Source organism: Acinonyx jubatus, chromosome A2, assembly GCF_027475565.1.
Source record: "Acinonyx jubatus isolate Ajub_Pintada_27869175 chromosome A2, VMU_Ajub_asm_v1.0, whole genome shotgun sequence".
In the NCBI taxonomy this organism is placed as follows: Eukaryota; Metazoa; Chordata; class Mammalia; order Carnivora; family Felidae; genus Acinonyx; species Acinonyx jubatus.
In genome coordinates, this window is record NC_069383.1 from 154,757,317 (window position 1) to 154,784,095 (window position 26,779).

Sequence of the window (26,779 nt, forward strand, 5' to 3'; positions counted from 1 at the left end):
TTATACAAATTCATGAACAGAATCTTACGCACATTGTAAATGGCCTTTAGGGTCTGGTGCTGTCTTTTTCTAAATAGCTTGTCTACTTTAAATAGCTTGTCTCCCTCAACTTTACAGACTTGCCTCCATCAGCTAGTATAATGCTAATTCATTATTTCAGGGATCGCCTAATATTTCAGGGTGTGTCCGTGTCATTCATGCTTTTCAGGACTTTTCATATTCTTTTTCATTAAATTGCCATTATATAAATTTTACAAAAATATTTTGAGTTTGAGTTAAAATGCTGGTTCTCCACTGGGGGCAATTCTGTCCTCCAGGGGACATTGAGCAATGTCCAGAGACGTTTTAGGCTGTCAGACTGGGGAGGTGTCACTAGAGATCAGAGATGCTGTAAACATCCTACAATGCCCAGGACAAACTCCACCAGAGAATGATCTGGGCCAGAACGTCAACAGTGCTGAGATCGAGAAATCCTGAGTTAAATAACACATATCTATATTTTTAATACTTAGAGCTGTCTTCAGATAATTTATCTCAAATGTTATAGCACGTCACATTTCCGCTATGAAAATTAAAGAGTACCGTGTTGCTGCCTGTTTAACAGTCCCAATCCCAACTAGTGTGGCAGCTCTTTAATTTTTTGACAGGAAGATGGATGTAGAAGAGATTTCTTGTTTTTGTCGTAAACTGTCAGTGAGTTTGAACAAAATTCATATACTTGGTGGCCATTTTGATTTGCCCATTGTAATTATATGCCCACATATTATATGCTCATTTGCTATAGCTGTCAGCATTTCAAATTATTTTTAGTTTATTTTTCTCTGTTGAATTATATGGAGATAATTTGGCCATAAAAGTGTTTTAAATTCTCTTAATGTATAACTTCTTCTTTCTCAGTTTCTTACCTGAATGAAGACAGTTTTGTGGTAGATTTTATTTTTTTTTAGTTCATTATATTTTGGGATTTGTTTTGGTAGTTTAAAGGATGTTGGGTGATTTTTGTATTTTTTAAAATTTATTTTTTAATTTCAGTATAATTTACATGCATTGTTATATTAGTTTCAGGTGTACAATATAGTGCTTCCACAATTGTATACATTACTCAGTGCTCATCATGATGAATGTACTCTTAATCCCCTTCCCCTATTTTACCCATCCTCCCACCCACCTCCCCTGGAAGGTGGGTTTCCTCCCCTGGAAACCATCACTTTTTTTCCTATAGTTAAAAGTCTGTTTTTCCTTTGTTCATTTGTTCTGTTTGTTAAATTCCATTGATGAGTAAAATCGTATGGTATTTGTCTTTCTCTGACTGACTTATTTCACTTAACATTATACTCTCTAGGTCCATGCATGGTGTTACCAATGGCAAGATCTCATTTGTACCTCTTAATACCCTGTATCTACCCCCGCTCCCACCCCACCTACCCTCTGGCAAGTACCAGTTTGTTTTCTGTATTTAAGTATCTGTCTGTCTGTTCTTGTTTTTACATTATACCTATAAGTGAGATCATATGATATTTGTCTTTGTCTAACTTATTTCACTTAGTGTAGCATCCTCTAGATTCACTTATGTTGTTGCATATGGAAAGGTCTCATTCTTTTTATGGCTGAGTAATATTCCATTATATATATATATATATACACACACACACACACAATATATATATATATATCACCAATATATACTTTATCTATTTAGATATATACCAATATATATACACAAATATATACCAATATATACTTCATCTACTTAGATATATACCAATATATATATTAATAGATACACACACACACACACACACACACTATATATATATACACACACACTAATATATACTTTATCTACTTAGATATATACCAATATATATTTTATCTACTTAGCTATATACTAATCTACGTTAGCCATTCATGTATCAGTGGACACATGAGTTGCTTTCATACCTTGGCTATTATAAAAAAGGCTGCAGTAAACATGGGGTGCACATATATTTTCAAATTAGTGTTTTTGTTTTCTTTGGGTAAATACTCAGTAATGGAATTACTTGATCATGTAGTATTTCTATTTTTAATTTTTTGAGGAGCCTCCATACTGTTTACCACAGTGGCCGTACCAGTTTGCATTCTCACCAATGTGGATGAGTGTTCCCTCTTCTCCACATCCTCACCAACATTTGTGTCTTTTCTCATTATACTAGCCATTCTGACTGGTGTGAGGTGACAGTCTTCTTCTTTTGGAGGTCACATAAAGGGAATTGTTTTATTTCCTTTTCAGATCATTCATTCTTCATATGTAAAAATGCAACTGATTTTTTCCGGGTTGGCTTTGTATCCAGTTACTTGGCTGAATTAATTTATTGGTGATACAATTTTTTTGGTGGCATCTTCAGGATTTTCTACATATACGATCACATCATCTACATACATAAATTTATTTCTTACTTTACAGTTTGGATGCCTCTTCTTTCTTTAATTACTCTGGCTAGAACTTCCAGTGTTGTGTTGAGTAGAAGTTGTGAAAGCGGGCATCCTTCCCTTGTTTCAGATGATACAGGAAAATGTTCACTGCATCACCTTTGAGTATCATGTTTGCTGTGGGTTTTTCATAAATGGCTTTATGTTGAGATAGTTTCCTTTTTTTCCCTAGATATTAATATTCTTGTCTAGTTCCATCCACAAGTATAAAAATTAATTTCTTGAGTGCAGAAATGTACCAGCCAGGTTAGTATCAGCCAGGTTAGTAATGCATGGTTGTGTCATCCTCTTTTTCTCTTATTTTGATAGTCACATCGACTACATGGAACTAGGCAATGATACACGAAATTCAGAATTTCTTCTTCTGGGATTTTCAGAGGAACCAGAATTGCAACCCTTCCTCTTCGGGCTGTTCCTGTCCATGTACTTGGTCACCATACTTGGGAATCTGCTCATCATCCTGGCTGTAAACTCTGACTCCCACCTCCACACGCCCATGTACTTCTTCCTCGCCAACCTGTCCTTTGTAGACATCTGTGTCACTTCCACCACCGTCCCTAAGATGCTGGTGAATATACACACACAGAGAAAAATAATAACTTACGAAAGCTGCATCATGCAGATGTACTTTTTCATACTCTTTGTAGGTTTAGACAACTTCCTCTTGACTGTGATGGCCTATGACTGCTTTGTGGCCATCTGTCACCCCCTGCACTACACGGTCATCATGAACCCCCGGCTCTGTGGACTGCTGATTCTGGTGTCCTGGATCATGAACATCCTGCATTCCTTGTTAGAAACCTTAATGGTGTTGCAGCTGTCCTTCTGTACACACTTGTATATCCCCCACTTTTTCTGTGAACTCAATCAGATGATCCAACTTGCCTGTTCTGACACCTTTCTTAATAACTTGGTGATATATTTTGCAGCTGTGCTGTTGGGTGGTGCTCCCCTGGCTGGGATCCTGTACTCTTATTCTAAGATAGTTTCCTCCATACGTGGGATCTCATCAGCTCTGGGCAGGTATAAGGCATTTTCCACCTGTACATCTCACCTCTCGGTTGTCTCCTTATTTTATTGTACCAGCCTAGGAGTGCACCTCAGCTCTACTGCTACCCAGAGCTCACTCTCAAGTGCCACAGCCTCGGTGATGTACGCGGTGGTCACGCCCATGCTGAACCCCTTCATCTACAGCCTGAGGAACAGAGACAGAAAGGAGGCTCTAAAAGTATTTTTCAGAGGGAAGTCATAAAAGGGCCATTTTCCCAGAAGTACCTGTGATTGCTGGCTCAAAGCTTAACAGCCAGAGATTGTGATCCTTTAATCGGATCATGGAAGAACTTAATCCCTCTATTCATATCCTGGAATTTCAATTTTTCTAAAGTTCAACTGCTTTATTGAATTTAAATAAGTCCTTTTGTTTAACATCCTGCTCCTCCTGATAGCTAACAATTTTCCCTTTCTGGTTTTCTTAATTTCGTAATTTAGTCCCAGCCTTGAATCAGGAGAAATTTGGAGATTCCCATTTGCCTCATATAGTGACGAACTGTACTAGTTTTATGGAATAAACTACATTTGGCAACTGAGGCCCTTTATATAATTTTATGGTAGAGAAATTCTGAGACCACAGTTTTTTCACTCTGTGTCTGCCATTCCTTTCTACCTTACCGCCTTAAATGCTCCTCCTGGTAATGTAGACTTTAACATACTAGTTTGTTTTGTCACTAGTTTGTTTTGTCATGAGGTTTTATGATCCTCCTTAGGATCCTGTTCTCTCTCTTATCAGCTCAGCATCCACAGTACCCCTGATATAGAATAGTAAGGCAAAAATTGCTTATGAAAAACATGTTCCACATGTAATCTACAAAGACATAAATTTGAATAAACCGAGTGACTTGACTTGGGTTTAGTGTCAGAGAAGACCTGAAATATGATAAAGTAAAATTTTGAGTCACGTCATATTTCGTGGTGGAAAATATGTTTTTGATGATGTACATCTACTCATTGAAGTGAGGGATATTTGGTGTCCATATTTAAAGTGTTTTATTCACTGGAGTGAAGATTTTAGTGGCAGATTTTATATTATTTAATTGGATGATGATATTATTTCTTCCATTGCCCTCACCTTAATATCTCATCTTTAAAAATTCTGTCATAAAATTATAGTGTGAGTGAGTGAACAATACGTGCATTTACACTGCCATTAATTTATTTACCTTTTTTATGCTCTAAACTCTCTTCAATCCTCATGATCAAAGGATTACTCAGACAAGAACTTGAATTCCTGCCCAGTAATGCTCTGGGAATTGAGATTTGTGACAGAAAGTCCCACAAGTTATCCCTGCAAAAACAGACAGGTCTTTCCAATCTCTACCAGTTACCTAGAAAAGAACCTGAGTGGTGGTCACTTTTTAGTACACTTATCTGAAGTAAATGTGAATAACCAGGTCATTATGAATGCTTCCTTTGAATATCAGAACAAATGTCAAACATAAGGAGCAGCAGGTTATTAATATTCTCAGCTCTGTTTACTTTGATTATTGTATCAATAAGCTATTGCTGCATAACAAGCTATGACAAACCTATATGATTTAAGATAACGCTTTAAAATTTTTTAAACTTATATGTTAGTTAGTTAATAGGTTGTGCACTCTTGGTTTCAGAGGTAGAATTCAGTGATTTATCACTTATGTACAACACCCAATACTCATCACAAATGCTCTCCTTAACCCATCACCCATCCAGCCCATCCCCCCCCACCCCCTTCCTTCATCAACCCTCTGTTTGTTCTCTATCATAAGAGTCTTGCTTGGTTTGTTTCCTTTATTCTCTCCACCCCCCCACCCCCACATTATGTTCATCTGTTTTGTTTCTTAAATTCCACATATGAGTGAAATCAAATGATATTTCTCTTTCTCTGATTTATTTCGGTTAGCATAATACATTCTAGCTCCATCCATCACATGGGAGTCTGTGTTGGGGAAGTCTTTTGGTCTCTGTTGGTCTCCTCATGAGGTGGTGGTCAGCTGTGGGTCAGCTGGAGGAGCTCTGTTAATCTTGGCTGCATTCCCACATCTGGGAGCTTGCTGGTGATAAGCTAGGCTAGGCTAGGTTGACCATCCTTAGAGCAACAGGGCTCTGCTCCACGTGATTTCTCTTCTTACAGCAGGCTAGCTTGGACTTGTTTCCATGGCAGAGACAGGGTTCCAAAAGCGCAGCAGAAACACACCAAGGACCCTTGAGGCACACTGTCATTTTCACCATACACTCTTAGCCAAGGCAAATAAAATACTGAATTTAGTCCAGATTCGAAAGTGGAGAAATCGGCTCCACCTCTCAATGGGAGGAGCTTCGCAGTCACATTGCAAAGTACATGGATACAGAGATAAGTGGTGAATTGGGGCCATCTCTGCAAAAGGTCTGCCACATGTGTAATTTTCAGTTCAGTAAAGTTTTATTGGTACAGGACATAAAATCAACATACAGAACAATATAGTTCAGTATAACATAGTGATTCAACAATTCTATACATAACTTGGTGCTCATCTCAGTGAGGGTGCTCTTAAGGGTTGAGTCTGCAGGATTTTCTATATTCAATTTGTATCATATGTAAATAAAGACAATTTTACGTTATTTAGATAATCCCATTTGATCATGAAATATAATCCCTTCAATGTGCTGTTTGATTCAGCTTTCTAATATTTTTTGAAAAATTTTGTGTCTGTGTTCATCAGGGATATCGGTCTATAGTTTTCTTTACTTTTTTTTTTTTTTTTGTACTGACCTTTTCAGGATTTGGTGTCAGGGTCATGCTGACTTTGGAAAATAAGGTTGAGAATGTGCCCTCCTCTCTAAGTTTCTGGAAGGGCTTGAGAAGAATAGTAATTCATTCTTCTTTACATAATTAGTAGAACTCACCTATGAAGCTCTCTGGTCCTGGGCTTTTCTTTGCTGGGAGATTTTTGATGACAGATTTAATACCCTTACTCATTTTTGATCTGTTCATATTTCCCATTTCCTCCTGATTTAGTGGTAGTGTGATATGTTTAGTGGTGGTAGTGTGTATGTTTCTAGGGATTTATCTATTTCTTCTAGGTTGTCCAATTTGTCGGAGTGAGATTGTTCATTGTGGTCTCCTATGATTCTTCCATATTCTATGGTATTGATTATAAGGCTTCACCTTTTGCTGCTGATTTTATTTATTTGAGTCTTCTCCATGTCCGTTTTTTTTTTTTTTCTGGTCTAACTAAAGGCATGTCAATTTTGCTTAGATTTTCAAAAAATTGGTTCTTCACTTTGTTAGTCTTTTCTCTTGGTTTTCTGGTCTATATATTATTTGTGTATGCTCTGATATTTGTTATTTCTCTTCCTCTGCTGCTTTGGAATTGGTGCTTTTTTTTCTAGGTCTTTGAATCATAAAGTTAGGTTATTTACTTAAGATCTTTTTATTTGTCTTAATGTAGGCATTTATTGTTATAAACTTCTCTCTTAGAGCTGCTTTTGCAACATCCCATAAGTTTTGATGTGCTGTATTTCCATTTTCATTTGATTCAAGATTTTTAAATTTCTTTTTTGATTTCTTCTTTCATCCACCAGCCATACATGAGTGTGTGGTTTAATTCCCACACATTTGCGAACATCTCATATATCTGTACTCTTGCACTCACTGCAGCATTATTCACAATAACCAAGACATGGAAACAGCGTGGCATCCATCGACAGATGAATTATTAATGATGGCATATCTATACAATGGACTTCAGCAATAAAAAAGGAAGGCATCCTTTCCTTTGTCCAAATATGGACGGAAACCAAGGTAATTATGCTAACTGAAATAAAGACAAATACTGTATAATCTCACTTATATATGAAATATAAAAGTTTGAACCATAGAATCAGATAGTAGGTTCATGTTTGCCAGTGGCTGGCATTGGGGGAAAAGAGAAGATGCTAATGAAAGCCTATCGCCCCTCAGATATGAGATAAATAAGTTCTGGGGACTTAATGTACAATATGGTCATTATGCTTAACTCTATTATGTTGTATACTTGAATGTTGCTAACAGAGTACATAGTAAATGTTCTTGCAACAAAAGGAAATGGTCACCATGTGAAGTGATGGATGCATTCACTAAGCTATTGTGATGATCACTTCACAACAGATATGTATATGAAATCACCAGATTGTATGCTGAAACTTCTGCAATTTTATATGTCAATTAAATTTCAATAAAGCTGGAAAGTGAAGAAAAAATATTCCTATGTCTCTGTCTTCCATTTGCATTTAAAAATGTCACCGCCACCCAGCAGAATCCTCCCCATGAAAAAAAAAACAGTATCAGAATGAAAAGCTTTGTGAGTATGTCAATGGGAAGGTCAATCAATAGGAAAACAGTATCAACAGAAGGGTGCCATGAAGATCGCATCAGTGATACAGCAATTCTTAGCTCCATTAATCATGAGTTTGATATGAGGTCCCTGGTCTCTCTGAGGCATCTGGAAAGAAAACCTTTAATTTCTTTGATCTTTTCTAGACTAGGAATGGCGATCTAAAGGCAAGGGGTTATATCTGGAGGAAAGCCTGACCCCCAGGAGTAGAATTTCCATAACTGCTCATTATGCCCCTAATTCATTCTCACTGTCTTCTCTGAGATAATTGCATTGATGAATGTGGAAGTGGAAATTAAACTTTGCTTTTAGTGTTTATTTATTTATTTGGAGATAGAGACAGAGAGAATATGAATGGGGGAGGAGCAGAGAGAGAGAGAGAGAGAGTGAGGGAGAGAGAGAAAGAGAGAGAATCCTAGGCAGGCTCTGCACAATCAGTGCAGAGGTGGGGCTTGAACTCACAAACCACGAGATCATGACCTGAGCTGAAGTGGATGCTTAACCAACTGAGCCACCCAGCTGTCCTGGAAATGAAATCTTTTGAATTGAAATTTACAGCAGTTGTAGACTGTTTGCCATGATGGCCCCAAATGCCGGTCTTTCTCTGTAGCCATGTCTCTGGCCATGTGCGCAGCACCTACCATCAGGACGTGGAGACTACTCTTCCATCTTAGAATTGGGATGGGTTAGGATTTTTTATTTAGTGTGGGCAGCAGAACTTGATAGAAGTGACAGGGGACCTCAGAGGTCTTTGTGCATTTCTGCTGCTCTCTCTTGGAACTCTGCCTCCAAAAAGTGAATAAAACAAGGTGGGCTACCAGAAGTGTGGACATGTGGAGCATAAACAAGTTGTCCAAGCCAAGGCCACCCTGGATCAGCCACAGGTAGCTAGCCTAGCTCCAATTATACTAGAATGCCCTGGCGAGATCAGCAGAGCCTCCCCGAGCTGACACACGGCTGACTCAAGTCCCTTGAGGAGATCAACAGAGATTAGAACAACTCAGCACCATACAATTCTACTGAATTCTAAAGACATTCTACCAAGCCATTTGCTCTCAGGATGGTTTGCTACGGAGCAACATTCATGATCATTCTGTTACTCAAATTCATTTTGGATGACTATTAAAAAAAATCTTCTCCACTGAGGATTCTATTCAGGTAACCAGTAGAGGTTGGTCTCCACATCCATTTTTGTGGAGAAAATATGGTGACCTGGAATCACATAACTGGGCAGGAATTCAAGCTCTCTTGTGTCCTGCAGAGGCATCTTTATTTTAGCCCTATGAGACTCATTTTCAACATTGACCTCCAGACCTGGGAGAGTAGAAATTGGTTTCTTTTAAACCCTTAGTGTGGTAATTGGTAATAGAAAAATGACAAAAACATTTATCCCATACAACTGTCTCTGAAAAAATGGAATTTACATCTTTCAACTCCTTCACTTAGTTTCCTTGAGTAAAAGGGCATTTTGTGTTGAAAGCCAACTTGAGTAGAAGAAACAAAACCTGAAGTCAGTCTGGAGATATTCAGCCCTATTAGCTGGTACAGAGAATTTCTCCTTGCATAAATGTAAATGTGTCTCTGTCTTTGATGCTTCTGGGACTAGGATACGAAAAGAGATTCATTGTTAAAATAAAGACCACCTGTTCTACTCTAATTTTTTTTTGTCTACATCTCCACATTCCTAGAACTTCATGTTAATGCAAACCTTCATTCTCTTGCTTTCTTTACCCTCCAAGTTCTCTCAAGCTTTCTTTCAACACAACAGGTAGGTTATAATGAGTTATAATGAGAGTTATGGGTCTTACACATGTACATATGTGTATGTGAGTGGTTGAAAGAAAAACGTACATACATACACATACATTTGTATACACACAACCCTTATTCTTGAACATTCTTTGGACCCAGCAAAGTATTTCTGCCCATGTCATCTTTCCTCACCACATCCTTTGACGATATGTTCATTATTCCACATTGCCTTCAGAAGAAAATGAAGGCTAGGGGGATTACATCCTAACGATTACCAAACAAAGCAGTTCAAACTTACTGTGCACCTTCCTGAGTTCCATATACACGGCACCATGCAGAAGGTATCCCTGATTTTTCAACAATTCTTTCAATTTCGAAAATTGTACACTTTATTTTTTTTTAATTTTTTTAACGTTTATTTATTTTTGAGAGAAAGAGACAGAACGTGAAGGGGAGAGGGACAGAGAGAGAGGGAGACACGGAATCAGAAGCAGGTTCCAGGCTCTGAGCTGCCAGCACAGAGCCCGACGCGGGGCTCGAACTCACGAACCATGAGATCATGACCTGAGCTGAAGTCGGACGCTCAACCGACTGAGCCACCCAGGTGCCCCATGTACACTTTAAATATATACAGTTAACGCCCGTGCTAATGTTCCAAAAAACCCAATTGGAATTTAAACATCTAGTGGTGTGTGACTCAGGGCCTAATTGGTGTACAGTTAACACCTAATGGGGCGGGAGATCTCATGCTACCAACTGTGAAAAAACAAAAGTCGACATGTGAATATTGAAATAGTAGGATTAAAATAAGACAATTCACGTTTGATAGTGTCATTTTTTTTGTAGATTAGAATATTAGTATATATATATATATATATATATATATATATATATATATATGGAGTAAAATGACATAAAGTGGTTCAAGACAGAAAAGCACGACAGCCACTCACATCACGGATGAACCTTAGAAAATCAATGCAGAGACTTGCACCTGACGATAGACTCATGAGGAGCCCAGCAGAGATCAGAACAACCCCCACTCTACAATCCCGTTAGATAAAAAAGGCATTATATTAAGCGACTTTTTTTTTTAAAAGATGCTTTGTATGCAGCAATAGCTAACTGATATAATAATCAAATCAGGCGGAACTGAGGGCATTTGTCATAATCGGATTCTTTTCATTCTAGGCATTTGTTCTGATAGTTGAAGTGAGTGTTATGATTATTCTGTCCTTTAAGGTTATTTCGTGTAACTGTATTAAAAAAAATGAATCAATTGAAGCCCTTTGAAATAACACGGAAAGGCTGGAAGGACATGCATATTTGCACAAAACTTGTGATTCTGAATCACATACCTGGACGGGAATCCATGCTTGCTGGTGAGTCACCCAGTGATTAGGAGGAGGATGTTTAATGGTTGATACTGATATTGCTCATCAGCTGCCCGTTTAGTGGTTATGGCAAAATGCCAAGTAGTGGGAGATACGTCATTTAGAGAAATGGAAGAAATCATATTTGTATGGAGCACTGGGAATTCTTGAACAGAAACCAGAAAATGATTTAATAAAACCCCAACATGCCACCCGCCTTTCATCTTAAGGAATTCACCTTACAAATGGACCTTGATATTCCATAATTCAATGAGTAGATGAAGTGCCTGAGAAAGAAATATTTTGCCTAGTAATAAATGTATGATTTAATATTCTGCTTCATCATACTTAAAGTCAAGTTTGACCCTAAGGCCATATTATATCAATCTGTTTTTTCCATATTTGTCTTTCTGTGTAGATTCCACTTGGAGACATGTATTTTATTATCATTTTTTTTTTTTTTTTTGCCAATGACTATGGTAGGCATGGTGACAAAACTGTGTAATGGAACAGGATTGGCTATAACAACTAGTACATCAAAGTCTGCATCATCAGGAAGAGCAGTTAAGGTAGTGACATACAAAGGAATGATGTTCACAAGAGTGAAGCACAGTGGCCTCAGATCTTTCTCTCTTATAAACTTACATAACTAGCTGTGGTGGCCAAGAGTAGACTTTCCATAGGAGTAGTATAACTCATTACTTTTTTTCAGTCAAACAAAAGAAAAATACTCACCATGATATATTTTGAGAAGAAATTATTCTTTAAATTTTTTAAATGTTTATTTGTTTTTGAGAGAGAGAGGGAGAGAGAGAGAGAGAGAGAGAGAGAGAACAAGTGGGGGAGGGGCAGAGAGAGAGGGAGACACAGAATCTGAAAGCAGGCTCCAAGCTCTGAGCTGTCAGCACAGAGTCCGATGTGGGGCTGGAACTCATGAACTATGAGACCACGACCTGAGATGAAGTCCAACGCTAAACCAACTGAGTCACCCAGGTGCCCTGAAAAGAGATTATTCTTAACATATCCATCTAGTCCTTTGAAATAAATGAGAAATGCCAAATATTTCACATCCAAGGGGAGGAATAACATTGGGTGAGTAGGAAAATGACAAAGGAAAAATTTCTTGGATATCAAAGATATCACGAAGCTTGATCAAGCAAGTTGCACAATTGTACAGAGAGGTTGGAAAAAAATAGAAATTCCAGGAAAAAACAGAAGAGGAATATTTCACTTCCACAGTCTGATCAAAGATTCTCAACATTTGGCTCAGGCTTGGAGCCCTGCAATCATGTCACTTCTTCAGCCCAGGACAATTGGCCCTTTTGTAGCTGCCATCCCAGAGAATCTCAGCAGAGCCTCCTTTATGTCTCTGTTCCTCAGGCTGTAGATGAAGGGGTTCAGCATGGGTGTGACCACCGTGTACATCACTGAGGCTGTTGCACTTGAGTGGGAGCTCTGGGTAGCAGCAGAGCTGAGGTACACTCCCAGGCCAGTACAATAAAATAGAGAGACAACTGAGAGGTGAGACACACAGGTGGAAAATGCTTTATACTTTCCCTGAGCTGATGAGATCCCACGTATGGAGGAAACTATCTTATAGTACGAGTAAAGGATCCCAATGAAGGGACCACCACCCAGCAGCATAGCTCCAAAATACATCACCATGTTATTGAGAAAGGTGTCAGAACAGGCAAATTGGATCATCTGATTGAGTTCACAGAAAAAGTGGGGGATTTCCAAGACTGTACAGAAGGACAGTTGCAACACCATTAAGCTTTCTAACAAGGAATGCAGGACACTCGTGATCCAGGACACCAGAACCAGCAGTCCACAGAGCCGGGGGTTCATGATGACCGTGTAGTTCAGGGGGCAACAGATGGCCACAAAGCGGTCATAAGCCATCACAGTCAAGAGAAAGATGTCTAATCCTGCAAAGAGTGTGAAAAAATACATCTGTGTGATGCAGCCTCCATAGGTTATGACCTTGCTCTGGGTCTGGATGTTCAGAAGCATCTTTGGGACGGTGGTGGACGTGAAGCAGATGTCCACAAAGGACAGGTTGGCCAGGAAGAAGTACATGGGGGTGTGGAGGTGGGAGTCAGAGCTGACGGCCAGGATGATGAGCAGGTTCCCAAACACAGTGATCAGGTACATGGAGAGGAAAAACCCAAATATGAGGAGCTGCTGTTCTGGTTCTTCTGAAAATCCCTTAAGAAGAAATTCTGAAATTCCTGTATCGTTTCCTGGGTCCATGTGGTGGAGGTGACTACCAATAAAGGGGAAAATAACATGACAAAACTTCACATCAATGGGCATGGCCCCACATTGTTCAAAGGCTACAATTTATATTTTCTGATCAAGAAAGTAACTTCAATATTTTGTGACTGGATTTGGGCCCCTTCAGGGGATCCCATTTCCTCTCTGATTAGGAATTTTCATTCCCAACATTGGATGTTCCCCTACAGGCCAGGTATTGTACAGGTTTAATAAGAAATTGTTTCATGCATTTGAGGACTGTATATAGTGTTGACCATGTTTTCAGTATTTCCACGTCATTAAGTAGAGGATGCTGAACAGCAAAAATTCCTACGATTCAATGATTGTGATAGGATATATGCATATATAAAAATTGAATTATCCTGAGTTGGTGTCAGAGGCTATGAAAAAAATGAAAGCAGGTAAAAGGAGAGAGTGGATGGGCTGCTATGTTGGGTTTTCAGTCAAGATTGGCTAAGAAGGTGACATTTGAACAGAAACTTCAAGGAAGAGAGAGTGGAAGACAGGAAGCTTCCTGGCAGGGGGAAGGCCAGTGCAAAGGCCCTGAGGATGTGCTTCTTTCAGAAGAACCAAGACTCAGAAGGAAGCCAGTGTGTTGAATGGAATGGACAAGAGGGAGAGAGATGAGAGATAGTTGCAGTGAAATTTGTAGAACCATGTGACCTCACAACTGCTCAAAGTCAAGACACAGGGACTTCCTCAACCACACCATGTACCTCTTGCACTTTATTAATTTCGTTATAGCAGCGTCCTGTCCATTGAACATCCCTCCTTAGTATCATCTGTTGATTGAGTCTGGCCTGTGTGTTACAACAGTGGCCTTGGAATAAAGGATCCCATGTACCCCTGCTGTGACTGCTCTCACAGCACACACACACACACACACACACACACACACAGCACACACATACACACAGCACATGCTTTCGCATACACACAACACAGACACTCTTCCTGGTGTGTGTTACTTCTCTGTCCTTCTCACCTCCCCCTGCCTGCCTTAACACACTGTTTAGGACATGAATGCAAACACATCACATTACCTTTCTCAGAAAGAAGGTAGAAGTAGTACCCAGAAATTCCTATTCATAGCTTCCCAAGGACAAATAGTCTTAGGGCTCCATTTTGGAATGGTCGCTTTCAGATCTGTATGTAAAAAAACATAAAAAAAATTGGGTTCAATGAACAGAGAAAGAAGGAGAGAGAGGGAGAGAGAGAGAGAGAGAGAGAGAGAGAGAGAGAGAGAATGGCGCTGGTGGTATTCAATCTTGGTTATATCCCATTTATACCCTGCAAAAATAATTAAAGAGCAAAAATAAATTTGTCCATTGGACAAAACTAGCGACATCTCTATGGTGTGAAACACCTTACAGATTGAACATAACAAGAGAATAAAGCAACAGTGCACAAAATACGGGCATTTTTCTTACCAGATAGCAGAGAGCAGAAGGCTTAATTTTCCCATGTGTATTCCATATTCATTTGGCTAATCAGTTTTTATATGGTCCAACAGACGATGAGGTAAGCCTCTTTATCACTTGTCTTATGTGACATATTTTTTTTTTCATGTGTTTGGTATTCTTAGGCTTTGGGTTTTAGTCATTTTCTTGACAAGTCTGATGAGCACAACTAATCATGGTTCTGTTCCTTGTTCAACACGTAAAGTCCTCCCCAGACTCTGAAATCCCACATACCCCATGACAGTCTATCCTCTAACTCTGAATAATCTTTATGTAACTTATCCAAATACATTACTTGTACTCACATTTATTTCGCTGCACTCCTGGCTGTCGTGACGTTGATTACCAAAGGAGCAGGAACTTCTCTTCATCTTCTTCTTTACAAAAGTATGTGGGTGTATATGCTCTTATATAGAAACACATTTGAGAAAATGAGACACTATGAAATACAAAGAATGACTGAGGAAATAAAATCAGGTTAAAAAGAGCAGTTTCAGTGCAGCCATATTAAGAACAATTGAATGGAGTTTTAAAAAATGTTTTTAAATGTTTTATTGATTCTTGAGAGACAGAGAGACAGAGTGTGAGCAGGGAGAGGCAGAGGGAGAGGGAGACGCAGAATCCGAAGCAGGCTCCAGGCTCCGAGCTGTCAGCACAGAGCCCAATGCAGGGCTCAAACTCACAGGCTGGGAGATCATGACCTGAGCTGAAGTCTGATGCTTAACCGACTGAGCCACCCAGGTGCCCTAAAATTGAATGGATTTTTGAGCAGTAACTGAAACATGATCTACAGGAGCAGTAAGTCAACAAAACCAACCCAGATGAATAATAAAACTCCACAAGACCTGGAAATAAAAGAGTATAACATATAAAGTTCTTAGAAATTTCTGGCATATAGCAGATGCTCTTTTAGTATCTGTTGAATGGATGAAGAAGTAGGTCTCATTATATATGGGCATTTAATACTTGACAAAGCTGCATTTAAGTGTAATTGGAAAAGACTGGATTGTTGAGTGAAAGCTGGCATGAAGGCTTTCTACGTGGAAGGAAGTGTGGTGTTTCCTTACTTCACTCATCTCACCAAAAATCCAAAGGATTAAGTAAACCCCCAGTGTAAGAGTAACCATTCCATTTTAGATGCACATCTATAAAATTACATATAAAATCTACAGGTGGGAAAACTATTGTAATTAAGGCAGAAAATACCCTCAGAAGCAAGAAGATAGATACATTTAACTAAACAAAATTTAAAACTATTTTATGGCCCGAAATACCTAATGAAAGTCAACAGAGAAACTGTGATTTACAACAATTATTTGAAATGCTGATAATTATAGAAAAATAAACATATAATATGTGGACATATAATAATAATAGGGAAATGAACATGGTGATCAAATATATGAATCTTTGCTTGAGTTCATTAGTAGTTTAAAAAACCAACAAGAAATCTCTTTCACACCCATCACCCTGAGAAAACACTCAAAAGGCTGTCACATTGAGTGGGGTTGAAAACTTTAAATAAGTAGCAAGGGGGCACTTTCTAATATTGCTCTCAGAATCGTGAAGTGTTACAGTATCTTGGGGAGCTCTGAAGACAGTTAAAAATATTAAAAATAAAGACATTCTTTGGGTGCCTGGCTGGTTCAGTTGGGAGAGCATGTGACTCTTGATCCCAGGGTTGTAAGTTCAAGTCCTATGTTGGGTGTAGAGAGCACTTTAAAAAAATAAAATCTTTAAAAAAATACGGATATTCTTTAACTCAGGGTTTCTCAGTCTCTGCACTATGGACATTCTGGGCCAGATCTTTCTCTGTGGTGGGAGTGTCATGTGCACTGTGGAATGTTTAGAAACATCCCTGGCCTGTTGTGACAGCCCAAAATGTCTTTGAATATTTCTCAATACCCTCTGGGGGACAAAAATCACCTTTTGTTGAAAACCATGGTTTTAACCATTTAAAAATGTTTTGTAGCATTGATATAATAGTACTTTAATGAGAAAAAATATGAAAGACCATCAAAAGTGTAAATGGCACAGCCACACCATGAAATATCATGCAGGTGTTGAAATCATGAATCATGAATGGCTCAGTTGGTGGAACGTGTGACTCTTGATCTTGGGGTTGTGAGTTTGAGCCCCACGTTGGGTGTGAAGATGGATTAAAAATAAAATCTTTAAAAGAGAAAAGAACTAACGAATCAGCAGCACACCGGTTGACTAGAAAAACACGTGTAAGTTACTACTGACTCAGAAGACTGGGGGAGAAGAGCTGGGAAAAGAGATTGTGCAGAACATAAAGAGTATTTATGATATGCATGAGTGTCTTTTTATACACTTGAATTGAAAGTGTGTGAATATGTTTGTGTGCCTAACACAGAAAAGTTTGAAAATAAATGAAGACTTTTGAAAGAAAGAGAAACTTAGGTTTCTAAGTTCTTCTTTTGAAAGAAAGAGGCACTTTGGTTAAGCAGAGTGGTTCAAAACCACTGCAAGAAACGAAATTGAAGGAAGACCCCAAACCAACTTCTGAACCAAAGGATTTAAAAGAGTAATAATTAAGTGATACTGTCGTGGGTCCAACTCTACATTAGATCGCTAAGGACTTGGGAATAACAGAAAATGAAAAGTCTTTTATGCGGAGAGTAAGTGATACATAAGGTTTAAATTCATCTCACATAAAGATAGATGGGCCAGGTATGCTTATGGAAGGTAAAAGTGATTCTTAGTCAAACGTGGAAGAATGCCTTTCAAGTGATGGAATTTCTATTTTAGAAATAAATAAGAAATACAGAGAGCTGAAAACTAGTTAGAAATATATATAAGGGGGGGATTTATGAGAAGGATATTTACTTTCATTTTGTGGAAAGCAGTTCATCACAAGGGAAGACTATTAAGGTGACAGAACTATTATTTCGGCAAAAAATAAATAAATAAATGAATAAAAAGAGAAAAAACAGTGGAGGGCATATATTATGACTAAGTCAGACTTGGCCACTCAAAATCTATACACTCTCACACATTCTGCTCAAATACATCTACGCATCCATAAAAAAGAAATGCCAAGTAGCTAAGTGGGTGAAATAAATGCCAATTCTTTTTTAGGAAAAATGAAACAAAAAACAGGAATAAAACCATTCCAACCCCACTATACAAACTCCAAGGACTTCCACAGACAATTTTCAATAGAGAAAGTGGGCGGCTAGCTAACCCAGAATATATTCAGGCTCACAGGTAATGAGCTAATTGTGAAGGGAGCTCATTAGCATATCATTTTCACATAATACATTTAAAACCTTCTTTTAAAAAAATGTTTAATTGTTTATTTTGACAGAGACGGAAGGAAAGCATAACTGAGGGAGGGGCGGGGGGGGGGGAAGAAAATCACAAGTAGGCTCTGTGTTGTCAGTGTAGAGCCCAACTAGGGGGCTTGATCCCACGCACTCTGAGATCATAATCTGAGCCAAAATGAACAGTAGGTCACTCAACGAATTAAGCCACCCAGGTGCCCCTAAAAAAATTTCATTTGAATACTCAAGAGAGAAGGTACAGTGATATGTATGTTTCATGTACCCCTTTTGCAGGACGTACTTGGGAGACTTCTTTCATCTGGATTTTTCTCATCAGTATGGAAATGTAGTCTAATATGTCCTATCTTAAATATGAAAAGACATGTCCCCAGTTCACAGTGTATCCCTCCACAGCTAATACTTGACTTTTCTACCCTGGTTAATTGTGAAGATCCTTGGTCTTAGGTCCTACTTTTATGTTTCCCATCTCCCCCTAATTAAGTTTCCACTATTACCATCTAGTTGTTAACGTTGAACCTTGCATTTCTGAGTTCAATATTTACTTCTATTTATAGCATCATAAATACAACAATCGATCAATTTACTAATCAAGCCAGCAAACAACTACAGCAAAGTCTCAGCTCTGGTCAGGCTAGATTGGCTCTCAGATGACCTCAGGAAAACGTTCTTGACTTTCATTCTCTTGACCTTCTCCTGCAGCACTTACTGGGATGTAAAACTCATCTAGATGGGGTCTCTGAGAGAAAGGTCTCTGCATGGAAATCAAAATACCTATCTCGTTGGATGGTGGAGGATGAAGCTCTGTCTCCAGATGTGAGAGCAAGGATGGGTCAAACTTCGGTGTCCCATCCAGACTTAGGACTGCAAAAGAAATGACCAGGTCTTGTCCAGCCTGATGTTGTACACACTGTGGGGCTGCAGCAGAGGAGGCATTTACAGCCCTTAGGTCTGCTTATTAGGCACATTTCACTGTTGTTTCTCCCACCTTGAGGCACGTGATACCCCTGTGGGACTCCCGTGTGGACAGAAAGGAAATTATTCCTGTTGAATTCCTGTTCCTAGGGGACCAGGCGATAAGCCATCTGAAGCCAATCTTTCTTACTCTTTTTCTATTACTTCTGCTGCCTTTCAGAGATCTGAACTCCCAGCACCTTATCCCAATCCAGAGTGAACATTTTCTCTTGTTGGAGACTGAGAGATTGATCTTGACTAGGTCCCTTGGATTCTTCAAAGCATTGATTGTGGTGGAGACACAGCCCCTGACATCTCTAGAAAGTAACCTTTCCCCTTTTCAACAGAGATGTTAAGTTTTTCCTTTGATATACAACCTTGGGCACTACACCCATGGGCTTCATGACAATTTTGCAAAAACCATTAGGGATTTCATACTTATATCACAAGTTCAGAGCCAGTATTTAAAACGCCATTATAAAATGTTTGTTTATTGTAAGAGATATATTTAGATATTTTTATGCACTATCATCTGAGTTTAGCAACTTCGAGGAATTGCCTGATTTAATCTTTATAAAAGTCCATTCTGTGAGGAATACTGTTGTGAACTCCATTCCCCATGGAGAAGTGGGGCTTGAAGAATTTAGTGATCTTCTCAAGGTTATGGTTTCAGAAAGGGGTAGCTGTTGATTGGATTCTGTCAGGGTGCTCCATTTTTCAAACTCTGTGCCCATGGTTCCCACCCAGAGATGAGTCTTTCCCCCTGGGGGTATTTGACAATGTCTGAGGGATGCTACTAAACACCTGTGGTGAGCAGGACAGCTCCTAACACAAATAATCATCCTGCCTCAAAGGCCAAATTGAGAATGTGTGAAAACCTACTCTAGCCCAGTGCTTCTCCAACTTCAAGGTGCATATGAATCCCCTAGGATCCTAGTTTAAATGCAGATTCTGATTTTGCAGGTGCTGGTGGGCTCAAGATATGGTGTGTCTAACAAGCTCCTGAGCAATGTTGATGCTTCAGGTCCTGATTTGAGGACCTCTTTGAGTAGCAAGGCTGTGGTCTTGGGATAGAGCAAGGGGCAGGTGGTTGTAGGTCTTCTTCACAAAGCAAGTTGTGTTTGCATAGAATTTGGAATGACAAGTATATCCGGTCATTCTAGGGGCTGTGACAAATTCTGTTTGTTTCTTTTATTTAAGGGCCTTGGAGTGACATCAAATAAAATACTTTTGGAGAAGACTTTCTAGCAGGCAGAATGAGAACCTCCTGATATTGTCCACATTCTAAATCCTAGAAACTTTGAATATATTTTTTTTATAGTATGGGGCGAGATTGAAGTAACAAATGGAGCAAGACTTCTTTTTTTTAAAAAAGATTTTTTTTTACATTTATTTATTTTTGAGAAACAGAGTGAGACAACGTGTGAGCAGGGGTAGGGGCAGAGAGAGGAGACACAGAATCTGAAGCAGGATCCAGGCTCTGAGCAAGAGATCAGCACAGAGCCTGATGCGGGGCTTGCACCCACAAACTGTGAGATCATGACCTGAGCGGAAGTTGGACACTAAACTGACTGAGCCACCCAGGTGCCCCTGGAGCAAGGCTTCTAATCAGCTGACCTTAAACTAAGATTCCACTAATAGTGGAACTAACATAATCACCATGGTCCTTCAAATGTTGGAGAGGAAGGCAGAGTAGTTGGATCAGAGAGAGATGTGAGGACACCACATTGCTGGCTTTCAAGATGCAGAAAGAATGTTTGTTGTCCCTAGAAACCACAATAGGGAAGAAAATAGTCTCTCCTGGAGCATCCATGAAGGAACCAGGCCCTACAGACATCTTGATTTTAACCCATGGATACTTCAGGTCTCTAACCTCTAAACTGCAAAAGCATAAATTTGTTTCTTGTGAACTTCTTGTGTGGTAATTTGTAATGGCACTAAAGGGAATATAATATGGACATTCATCCAATAAAATTGTTTTGGAGGAAAATGAATTTTAGTCTCTCAGTTAATTCATTTCTCTTCTCTTGGGTAAGGGCATTTTGTGTTGAAATCCAACCTTAACTGGAAGAAAAAAAGTCAAATTGGAGCGTCTGCCCTATTGCTTAAATGGAATGGAAAAAGTGAACTCCTCATTGATAAAAATATAAATGTGATTCTCTCTCTCTCTCTCTCTCTCTCTCTCTCTCTCTATCTATCATCTATTTCAAAAGTTATCTCTTGCTAAATGTGGGGGCTCTAACTCATGACCCTGAGATCAAGAGACCCATGCTCAAGGCACCTGGCTAAGTCTGTGAGTGCATGACTCTTGAACTTGGGGTTGTGAGTTCAAGAAACACTTGGGTGTACAGATAGCTTAAAAATAAGATCTTAGGTCCAATTCTGGAGTCTCTATTCTATTACATTGGTCTATGTGTTTGTTTTTGTGCCAACACCATACTGTCTGATGCATAAAGCTTTGTAGTAGAGGCTAAGGTCTGGGATTGTGATGCCTCCCTCTTTAGTCTTCTTCTTCAATATTACTTTGGCTATTCAGGGTCTTTTGTGGTTCCATACAAATTTTAGGATTGCTTGTTCTAGCTTTGAGAAGAATGCTGGTGCAATTTTGATTGGGATTGCATTGAATGTGTAGATAGTTTTGGGTAGTATTGACATTTTAACAATATTTATTCTTCCAACCCATGAGCATGGAATGCTTTTCCATTTCTTTGTATCTTCTTCAATTTCCTTCATAAGGTTTCTATAGGTTTCAGCATAAAGATCTTTTACATCTTTGGTTAGGTTTATTCCTAGGTATTTTGTGATTCTTGGTGCAATTGTGAATGAGATCAGTTTCTTTATTTGTCTTTCTGTTGCTTCATTATTGGTGTATAAAAATGAAACTGATTTCTTCACATTAATTTTGTATCCTGCGACTTTGCTGAATTCATGTATCAGTTCTAGCAGACTTTTGGTGGAGTCTGTTGGGTTTTCCATGTATAGTATCATGTCATCCGCAAAAAGTGAAAGCTTGACTTCATCTTTGACAGTTTTGATGCCTTTGATTTCACTTTGTTGTCTGATTGCTGATGCTAGAACTTCCAACACTATGTTACTAATCTTTGACAAAGAAGGAAAAAATATCCAATGGAAAAAAGGCAGTCTTTTTAACAAATGGTGCTGGGAGAACTGGACAGCAACATGCAGAAGAATGAAACGACACCACTTTCTTACACCATTCACAAAAATAAACTCAAAATGGATTAAGGACCTGAATGTGAGACAGGAAACCATCAAAACCCTAGAGGAGAAAGCAGGAAAAACCTCTCTGACCTTAGCTGCAGCAATTTCAGATCTGGATATCGAACCGGATCCGATCTGATATCGAATGAGATATCACCTCATGCCAGTCAGAGTGGCTAAAATGAACAAATCAGGAGACTATAGATGCTGGCGAGGATGTGGAGAAATGGGATCACTCTTGCACTGTTGGTGGGAATGCAGTGGTGCAGCTGCTCTGGAAAACAGTGTGGACGTTCCTTGAAAAATTAAAAACAGATCTACCCTATGACCCACCAATAGTACTGCTAGGAATTTACCCAAGGGATGCAGGAGTGCTGATGCATAGGGGCACTTGTACCCCAATGTTTACAGCAGCGTTTCAACAATAGCCAAATGATGGAAAGAGCCTAAATGTCCATCAACTGACGAATGGATAAAGAAATCGTGGTTTATGTACACAATGGAATCCTACTTGGCAATGAGAAAGAATGAAATCTGGCCATGTGCAGCAACGTGGATGGAACTGGAAAGTGTTATGCTAAGTGAAATAAGTCAGGCAGAGAAAGACAAATGCCATATGTTTTCACTCTTTTGTGGATCCTGAGAAACTTAACAGAAGACCAGGGGGTAGGGGAAAGGGGGAAAGAGTTACAAAGAGGGAAGGAGGCAAATCATAAGAGACTCTTAAATACTGAGAACAAACTGAGGGTTGATGGGGCATGGGGGAGAGGGGAAAATGGGTGATGGGCATTGAGGAGGGCACCTGTTGGGATGAGCACTGGGTGTTGTATGTAAACCAATTTGACGATAAATTTTATTTATTGTAATTATTGGTAAAAAAGTAATTATTGGTAAAAAAATCTTAGAAAATAAAGAGTCACATACTCTATCAATGAACCCCATGAGTTTATATTTAAATATGAATCCTGACTTTGAGGTCTTTTGCACATTATGATAAGAAAAAGTAATTTACTATTAAATTAAGTTAGCCCATTCTACTTTAAATTTTGTGTCTAAGTTTCTACATTCTTTTAATTCTGTGCTAATTCAAACATTTTCTGGTTTCATTTATATCCCACCTAAATTTCCTTTCAACATAAAAGATGGCATTACTGAGTTTGTGTTATGCATTCTTATATAAGAGTGTATTTGTGGGGCGCCTGGGTGGTGCAGTCAGTTAAGCGTCCGACTTCAGCCAGGTCACGATCTCGCGGTCCCTGAGTTCGAGCCCCGTGTCAGGCTCTGGGCTGATGGCTCGGAGCCTGTTTCCGATTCTGTGTCTCCCTCTCTCTCTGCCCCTCCCCCGTTCATGCTCTGTCTCTCTCTGTCCCAAAAATAAATAAAAAACGTTGAAAAAAAATTTTTTTTAAAGAGTGTATTTGTATGAAGTAATGTACAAATGCACACACACACATATATGTGCATCCACTCACTACCCACTAAAGTGTTCTTGGACTCACCAAATATTGTCTTTTTTTTTTATTTTTATTTTTAAAGAAAAAATTTTTTTTCAACGTTTATTTATTTTAGGCCACACGGGGAGAGGTGGTTCTCCAACTGAGAGGACATTTGGTATAGGCTGTGTGGCCACCCCACAGGCAAAGGTCCCAGCAGACCCGGAGAAAAGCCACATGTGCTGGTGTTGGAACAAGGACGTTAAGGGTGAAACCGGGTGCTGGATGTGTGTTGTGATTTACCAAGATCCCTGGAATGCTGCTGCTATGTGATTGCATAAACTTTTTCTGGGCTGGGCAGGCACCCAGCCACAGTCTCTGGGCATCTGCAGCAGCACAGGTGCACAAACCTTCCTGAGGGTGGGCTGACACCTGGCCATTGCTTGGCGAGACCCTCCCCCAGAGGGTCTGAGCAGGTCAAAGCTGCAGGGTACACAGAAGTGAGAGGTTTGGAAACACAGCCCCATCTGAGATAAAACTTGGGAGGGAGGTGCTGCTTGGCAGGCTGACGGCTTGGATGCGGACAGTGTAGAAGCAGGGAGTTGATGGAAGCTGGAGACAAAGGAGGGATGCTTGATTGCTGGTGGGCAAGAGCACAGAGTTCTGATACTAGAGACTGGGTGGCTGGGTGATGCCATCCTCCTGTGCATGCACATACACAACAATCCACTCCAGTAAGCCAAGCAGCACCATCTAGTGCACAACAGAGCTGCTACACCAAGCCCTGACCAACTGCACCAACCATGCTCTAGAGGAATACCACAAGTCTCTCTGCTATAAAGACTATAAAGTGCTTCATAGTTTGACATCTTGGGGAAACGATATAATTTCTATCGTATTTCACTCTGTTCATTGGTCCATCTATTCAATGTTTTTCTTTTTCTTTTGTTTTCTTATTCTTGAATACAGAAAGAAAAAATTTATTTTTATTTTCTGTTTTTATAAAAAAGATTTTCTTTAATTTTTTCTATTATATTTTTTAGTTTTTTTTGTAAATTTTTTAAGATCCTGTTTTACTTACATCATTTCATTTTATTCTATTTTACTGTATTCATTTTTTAAAAATTTCCAAATGTTTTACATTTTTTCCCTTTTCTTTTCATTCTCTGTTTTCTCTATTCTATCATGCTTCTTTCAACAACGAGAACAAAACACACCTAGGAGCTAGCAACCTTTATTTGATTTTTTTGTGTTGTTTTAAATTTTTAAATTTTTATTTATTTTCTAAATTTTATTAATTATTTTTATTCCTCCAAAATGACTAAATGAAGAAATTCACCCCAAAAGAAATAACAGGAAGAAATGATAGCCAGGGACTTAATCAACACAGATGCAAGCAAGATGTCTATCCATAATTTAGAATTGCGATAATAAGAATACTAGCTGGGAATGAAAAAAGCAAAGAATCCCTTTCTTCTGAGATAAAAGATGTAAAAGCTAGTCAGGATGAAATTAAAAATGCTATAAATGAGGGGCGCCTGGGTGGCTCAGTTGGTTCAGTGTCTGATTTCAGCTCAGGTCATGATCTCATGGCTTGTGAGTTCGAGTCTTGTGTTGGGCTCTGTGCTGACAGCTCAGAACCTGGAGCCTCTTTAGATTCTGTGTCTTTCTCTCTCTCTCTGCCCCTCCCCTGCTTACACTCTGTGTCTCAAAAATAAATAAACATTAAAAAAATAAAAAATAAAAAAATGCTATAAATGAGATGCAATCTTGAAAGGATGCCACGTTGGCAAGGATGCATAAAGCAGAGCAGCGAATCAGTGATATAGAGGGCAAACTTATGGACAATAGTGAAGCAGAAGAAAAGAGGAACGCTAAGGCAAAAGAACACAATACAAGAATGAGAGAACTCAGTGACTCATTAAAAAGGGATAACATCTGAATCATAGGGGTGCCAGAAGATGAAGAGAGAAAAAAAAGGGATAGAAGGTTTATGAGAGCAAATCATAGCAGAAAACTTCCCTAACCCGGGGAAAGATACAGAAATCAAAATCCAGGAAGCACAGAGAACTGCCACTGGATTCAACAAAACCAACCAACAACAAGGCATATCATAGTCAAATTCACAAAATACACAGACAAGGAAAGAATCATGAAAGCAGCAAGGCAAAAAAAGTCGTTAACCTACAGGGGAAGACAGATCCGGTTCACAGCAGAACTATCCACAGACTTGGAAGGCCAGAAAGGAGTGGCAGGATATATTCAATGTGCTGAATCAGAAAACTATGCAGCCAACAATTCTTTATACAGAAGGCTGTTATTTAAAATAGAAGGAGGGGGCGCCTGGGTGGCGCAGTCGGTTAAGCGTCCGACTTCAGCCAGGTCACGATCTCGCGGTCCGTGAGTTCGAGCCCCAAGTCGGGCTCTGGGCTGATGGCTCAGAGCCTGGAGCCTGCTTTGGATTCTGTGTCTCCCTCTCTCTCTGCCCCTCCCCCGTTCATGCTCTGTCTCTCTCTGTCCCAAAAAAAATAAATAAACATTGAAAAAAAAATTAAAAAAAAATAAAATAGAAGGAGAGATAAAAGTTTCCCAGACAAACAAAAACAAAGGAGTTCATGACCTCTATACCAGCCCTGCAAGAAATTTTAAGGGGGACTCTCTGAGAGGAGAAAAGATGAAACAAAACAAAAAAAGGCCAAAAGCAACAAAGACTAGAGAGGACCAGAGATCACCACCAGACACTCCAACTCTACAGGCAACATAATGGCAATAAATTTATATACTTCAGGACTCATTCTAAATGTCAATGGACTAAATGCTCCAATCAAAAGACATAGGGTAACAGAATGGATAAGAAAACAAGATCCATCTATATGCTGTTAACAAGAGACCCATTTTAGACCCAAAGACACCTGCAGATTGAAAGTAAGGGGACGGAGAACCATCTATCATGCTAATGGTTGCCAAAAGAAAGCTGGAGTAGCCATACTTATATCAGACAATCTAGACTTTAAAATAAAGACTGTAACAAGAGATGAAGAAGGGCATTATATCACAATTAAGGGGTCTATCCACCAAGAATATCTAACAATTGTAAACATTTATGCTCCAAACATGAAAGCCCCCAAATATATAAATCAATTA

The 26,779-nt window shown here is 39.1% G+C and overlaps 2 protein-coding genes across 2 annotated transcripts; one reads left to right on the plus strand and one right to left on the minus strand.

Moving 5' to 3' along the window:
* The first annotated feature begins 2,794 nt into the window (after positions 1 to 2,794).
* LOC106982925 (olfactory receptor-like protein OLF4) lies at positions 2,795 to 3,724 on the plus strand. The gene has a single exon (XM_027050322.2). The coding sequence runs from the start codon at positions 2,795 to 2,797 to the stop codon at positions 3,722 to 3,724; it is 930 nt and encodes a 309-aa protein (XP_026906123.1).
* An 8,559-nt stretch (positions 3,725 to 12,283) lies between these two features.
* LOC106982894 (olfactory receptor-like protein OLF4) lies at positions 12,284 to 13,264 on the minus strand. Its single transcript, XM_015081067.2, has one exon. The coding sequence runs from the start codon at positions 13,235 to 13,237 to the stop codon at positions 12,284 to 12,286; it is 954 nt and encodes a 317-aa protein (XP_014936553.2). The 5' UTR covers positions 13,238 to 13,264.
* Positions 13,265 to 26,779: the final 13,515 nt, after the last annotated feature.